The 6,066-nt window shown below is 41.4% G+C and overlaps 1 protein-coding gene across 1 annotated transcript; it reads left to right on the top strand.

Moving 5' to 3' along the window:
• The first annotated feature begins 476 nt into the window (after positions 1–476).
• fam83c (family with sequence similarity 83 member C) lies at positions 477–5,499 on the top strand. The gene is made up of 4 exons (XM_030779071.1): positions 477–1,108; positions 1,916–2,083; positions 2,592–2,716; positions 4,458–5,499. The coding sequence occupies exons 1-4, from the start codon at positions 602–604 to the stop codon at positions 5,497–5,499; spliced, it is 1,842 nt and encodes a 613-aa protein (XP_030634931.1). The 5' UTR covers positions 477–601.
• The last annotated feature ends 567 nt before the right edge of the window (positions 5,500–6,066 follow it).

Below are 6,066 nucleotides of genomic sequence, written 5' to 3'. Positions count from 1 at the left end.
GTGATTCAACTGTGATTCATTGCCCTTTTTTCCATGATATATATTTATGGAAAGATTCTATGCTGTATTTAGGCTGAAGTTACATTGTTCATTAACAATGCACTTTCTATAGTGGAGCTTCTATAGTGGACTTAAGTGTTGACAAACAATAAATAGGCTGGTAGTCGGTCCAATCCGTCTTTATGCCATAATAACTTTATCCCTGCTAACAGCGAGGATTGTAGGTTGGGGGTGGAGCAGTGTGAATTTATGTTGATCGTTTAAGAGCCCTCTAATTCCGTGACGCTGCTACAGAGTGACACCAGAATAAGTGTTTTCCATATCATGTGAAGCAGAGGCGGAGTTAGTTAGTGCATGCTGTAGACCACAGCAGGTAGTTACAGGTGAGAGAGTCGAGTTTCCCAGCAGCGGAACAACAATACGATAGCCCCTGGGAATATTCTCACTGCGATGACTGCGAACAAGATCAGCTAGAACCCATTTCGGCTCGACCATTTTACTTTAATAGCTGATTTACCCCTGGGTTTCGCTGACATAGCCTATTGTTTTTCTAGTGCAGGTTACAGAATACCAGCGACCAGCTCCAGCTGTTAGCGACATAATGATGAGTTCAGATGCCCTCCGACCGACAAGCCAAGCGCGTAAAGTGCTTGGAAAACTCGCTACCCGGTTGGAAGAGGTAAAGAATCCTTGGCGACCGGGCGCCTCTACTTTAGAGCTAAGCCATAATGAAACAGCGAGACTGGCCACTGACGCGTTGCTCGAGGCTGGAGAGAAAGAATATCGCCGAGTGCTCTCAGAGGAAAGAGAACTGAACTTTCTTTCTTCACTTGAAATTCGGTACATAACTGAGAATGCAGCCAAAAACAGCAGCACTGACAATGGCTCTCATGGAGCTGATCGGGACTATGAAGGGGACACGGTATCTGAGCTTACCTCGGGGACATATTTCCCTATGATGTCGGACGAAGAGCCACCTCTTCTGGAGCTCGGGTGGCCGGAACACCCCCAGCGCTGCGGACCCTCAGAAACGCAGATATACTTCCAAAGGGACAAGACACAGAATGTTAAAGATCTGATCCGCTCACTGATCAATAAGGCTAAGAAGGTAAGACCCCCAAGGAACAACGTGACACTGTCATTTTTTAATCGACAGTTCATTTAATATGAAGCTGTGCGACTGTAGTAGACCTTGGTTCGCTCCACTGTGTAATTATGATATGCCCTTCCTTGTTAGGTCGATGAGTCTGTTTTCATACAAGATGACTTACATACCTGTGGTTCCCAACTGTGATATTAAAAACTATTACATACCTGTGGTTCCCAATTGTGATATCAAAAACTATTAAGATATGTCTGATCATGAGCAAACAAAGTTCCATGTTAACTTAATGAAAACAGCAGAATAAATCAGTAAACATGGCTTTTAGACATCATCTTACAGTTACCTAACCCTCAGAATTATTGCCATACAGTCACCAGTGTCCTGCTTTGTCATTGCCTGTCTGCATATATTTGTCAGATGACAAATATCTGATCAAAAGAACCGTTTAATTGATAAGCACATTGTCTGGAAGGATCTAGATAAAGATCCTTTTTACTCTAATTCATGTTGATACAGTATAGATCACTTTTGACCACGGCTGTAATGTTATGGAACTCATTTTGACAGCATGGTCAGTGTTACATTGTTATGAGGTGCATAGACCAGGAAGCCAACTAGAGGCCTGCAAAAGCAATTTTGTGGATTTGCATAGTTAACAGAATCTTGCTATTCAAATGGTTTTAAAATGATCTTGGTTATAAAAGACTTGGTTTTATTACAAAGCAATAGCTTTTCTTATGAGACTGTTGGCTACAGTGTGTAACTGTTTGTAACTGTTTGTATAGACCATTAACAGCTTAATGTCCTTAGGTGATTGCATTAGTGATGGACATTTTCACCGACGTTGATTTATTCTGCGACTTGATGGAGGCCTCAAACAAACGCAGAGTTCCTGTGTACATTCTGCTGGACGAGAAGAATTTGAGCTATTTTATGGATATGTGCAATGCGTTGGACGTACAGTACTCGCACCTGAGTGTAAGTTAAACCAAGAGTACCGTTTGGTCCAGCCTTATATAAATAGTCCACAGGGGACTGGCTGAATCAGTTTTTGATGCTGTGAGTGTTAGTTTCACATTAGCGTTACGTAAATGTTCCGATTGTGCTCATTCAGAATTTGTGCACATGTATGCTGGAACACACCTGTCAATCAAAACCACACTTATGTAAATGCCCTACAAGTTTCTAAAATGTGTGAATGTTGCAGAGTCATTCCTCACAACCAATCTGATAGCTGTAATTATGCGTTAGATGTATCAGATTCTTAAATATATGTATAGTAATGTATTAGATTTCTAGACGTATGTATAATTAAGTATTAGATTCCTACATGTATGGGGTGTCATTGTAACATCAGTTTATTGATGTGAGGTGTATACGTGATGTATGAATGTCATGTGGGGGAATACATGCACAAAGCAGTGACATTAGAGAAAGCTAATATTTACCCAGATGAATTCTGACTGAGTTGTTGTTGACTTTGCAGAATATGCGGATACGAAGTGTGTGTGGAGACACATATTGCACCAAAAGTGGGAAAAAATTCACGGGACAAGTCCAGGAGAAGTTCATGATCATCGACTGTGAGGAAGTCATTACTGGGTCATACAGGTATGAGTAACAGGCTTAAAGCTCTCAAAAAACATTCAACAATTGCAATTGAGATGTATGTAAGTGATAATGACACCCCAAGAAGAACAGACAGCTTGTATAAAAGCTGTGCACTAAATCAGTGTTGAACATGTGTGGATCATTTTGCTATTTATGAATTATGTGTACAGTCCACATTTGTGTAAGTTCCTATGTATCGTTAAATACACGCCAATGTTAAAATATCTAGACTTAAGAAACTGAATAAGGAAAACAGTTCCTTATAGCAGCATTTCACTCAGAGCTGATGTAAACACAGTGTTTTTTTTCGAAGGAAGCTAATCCCTAGCCCAACTGGTCTTTGTTTTATTGGCCCACTAACATGAGCAGTTTCATTGGATTGCTCTATGTCTCAACTTGACAAAATCAGTGATTCATTGAGGATCTACCAGTTTAGTAGGTTTCTCCTGAGCGGAACCCACTCTTTTGCTCTTGAGCTTATGTAAAAATTCCACCTAATTTAATACATCAGGGACTTTAAACAGCATTTGTTATTACACAAAACCAGGTTTTTGCTGAAACTGAATCACAAGTGCCACCAGGATCCATAACTCTCTCTCATCTAAGTTTCTCTTTATCTGGGTCAGATCACCCAGCTTTGTGTAAAAAATCTCCCTGCAATCCACCAGCTGTAATGCAGGGTGTAGTGTCAGGAGTGTGGGGACTTGAGTTTTACCTCGCTGTGCTTCTGTGAGTGTTTTGGGGATTTTAGCAGCTTAGTGATGAAAAGCTGATGACTTGACGCCTCCCATACAAAATGTGGCATTCCCTTTGCTCCGGCATGGTGCCGGGAACGTAGCATTGGGCTAACAGATTTTCTTTTGTGATCTTGATTCTGGCTTTGACTGTCTTTTCAAGCTGTGTGTTTTATACTTGTTTTCTTCTTAATTAAAAAGAGACATGGGTAAGAAAGAAAGAAAGAAAGAACAAAAGAAAACAAACTTTGCCCTGTTTTGGTGCAGTGGGAAACACAGTGACCCTATGCTATTGATAGATGAGGGACTCTGCCACGGGTGTTGGTCTGGAGAAGCTGTATTGTGTTTCTTTTTGCTAAGGAGCCATATAGCTACTCAGCCTCAGATACAAAGACATTTTAGTTTAATTTGTAGGTGAGTGTACAAACACTGTCCTTGCTGTTGACTATACAGTGAAAAACTATTGTATACCTGTGAAATGTAGGCCTTAAACCAGTTGATAACATCTTTTTGCAAGGGGTTAGGGAAAAAGAATGATAACATTTTCACTATCCTTAAACAACAACGACAAAAAAAGTTGTGAAGTGCAGTCTTTATTTTTTATTTAATTTTTGAAAGATCTTGCAAATACTTCCTTTTAACAGACAAGAGATCATAAACTGTCGTATAAGTTCAACTTTTATGGCACAGTAGGATCACAGTTGGTCAAGTATGCCTTGCTCAATCATGGAACCAAATAGTAATTAAAGTTGACTAGGCCATATCCATGCCCCAAAAAAACAAACTTAATCTCTGAAAAGTGTTACACTATTGTGTCATTGTACTGAATGAGTTCTGCTGCTGAGTGAGCACTGACTGGTTTTGTTTATGAAAATATTCTTTGTAGAGTTCAAGATTTCGCATAGTAATACCCTGTAATAGTTTTTTTTTTTTGGATAAAATCTGTTTAGAATTCAACAATAGAGGTGAGAGTCTAATAAAAACGTGTTCCTGTTTTTCGTCCACAGTTTTACCTGGCTGTCTGGTCAGGTACACAGTAACATGGTCCTACACTTTTCGGGTGGGGTCACCGACAGCTTCGACCGGGAATTCCGCTGCCTCTACGCCGACTCTCAGATTATTGAGCGTTTCCACAATCCAGAAGAGGAGGGCCTTCCCTACTATCCCTACAACATGGTCCATTTTAACATGCCATTTGACTTCATGCAGGACCAAGGCAGCAGAGAGAAGGTGTACTCCGAACACTCCAGTAGCCCATCCAGTAACAACAGTGTGTCCAGTGTTAAAGTTGCTCCAGGTATGCATCCACCCAGTTACAAAGTCACCCAGGAGAAGACAGAGCCTAGCAAAGCCACAGAGAGGAGAGGAAGTCTGAACACAGTACAGCAAACACTTCAAGGTGCCAATCTAGGAAAAGTCTCCTCTAATGGCACTGTGTTAAACCCGACCGATGAGCACAAATCGCATGGTGTCTCGCAAAAGCCTGAGTGGACCAAACCTGGATCCACCGAATATCTCAGGGGAAACCTTGGTGGATCCGCGTCAAAGTTCCAGGGATTGGGCATGTACAACAACAAGAATTATTTCAACAATAATCCCAAAACCCCAACACCTACGCAGCATAATCCCACAGAGTCAAAACTGCGTAGTCCCCCTAATCCCCTGTTCAACAACACTCCCAAAACCCCACTGTCTACGCAACACAATCCCGTAGAACCAAAACAGCGCAGTCCGCCTAATCTTGTCAACAAGTTCTCTGAGTTGTTCACCGGTAACTCTAAGAAGGACTCCTACAACTTCAAAAGATCCCCCCCCCAGAGCATGGGGACTTCTGATCTGTCTCCAAAAGAGCCAGAGAGTAAGCAGGGCCTGCCCCTTCCAGCACCTTTTCCAGTGGACCACGCTGGAAAGGAGTCCTGGATAAACCGTAGGGATGAGAAACGCATGACTTTGGGCCACAGCAAACTTGACTTGGTCAATCAATACAACAAGATGAAGTCAAAGCAGGTGTACAGTCGTTTCGAACTGAAAAACAACGTAGTCGGTTAGCCTGGAGCAGGGCGTTCAGACATTTTGTTTCTTTTTTCAGATACCTTCTTTTGTTCCTTAAGCTTGCTCTCAAGGGACAGAAATTGTGGTGGAGTGAGTTTTTTTCTGTGCCTTTTTTGTTCAGGGAACAAACATTTGAGAAAAGTGGAGTGCAATTCACTGAACGTGAAAGGGTTTGTCTGAAAGACATTACAGACACCATCACACCTTTTGTGAGATGATACCTGTGAAGGTGTAATCTCAGTAAACTGTGGCTTTGTAGATTTGCTTCAGCATTATGTATATTGTACAGAACATCGATGTATAGTTGGTTATACAACTGGTTGTTGGTAACTGCATATGGGGAGTGTAATATTTTTGCTTTTGCCTCAAAAAAGCACCAGCACAGCATTTGGTATTGACCAAAGTTCTAGGCCTAAGTGACCACCTAAGTGAAGTCTCTGTGTCTGTGGGGCAGTATTACCTCAGATTGGCTTTAATCAGGTGGTAAAGCAGACATTTGCAGCGCTCCATCTCCATTTATTATTCTACGTCATTAATGGCTTACTCTTCTTTATTTTAAAAGTA

This window comes from Chanos chanos, chromosome 7 (assembly GCF_902362185.1).
Source record: "Chanos chanos chromosome 7, fChaCha1.1, whole genome shotgun sequence".
Classification (NCBI taxonomy): domain Eukaryota; kingdom Metazoa; phylum Chordata; class Actinopteri; order Gonorynchiformes; family Chanidae; genus Chanos; species Chanos chanos.
The sequence above is the reverse complement of the archived record's forward strand: the minus strand, read 5'-3'. Positions and strand labels throughout refer to the sequence as shown.

Coding starts and splice junctions, on each gene's coding strand:
- fam83c (XM_030779071.1), top strand. CDS start 602: ATGATGAGTTCAGATGCCCTCCGACCGACAAGCCAAGCGCGTAAAGTG. Junction 1,109..1,915: donor TGATCAATAAGGCTAAGAAG/GTAAGACCCCCA, acceptor TAATGTCCTTAG/GTGATTGCATTAGTGATGGA. Junction 2,717..4,457: donor GTCATTACTGGGTCATACAG/GTATGAGTAACA, acceptor TTTCGTCCACAG/TTTTACCTGGCTGTCTGGTC.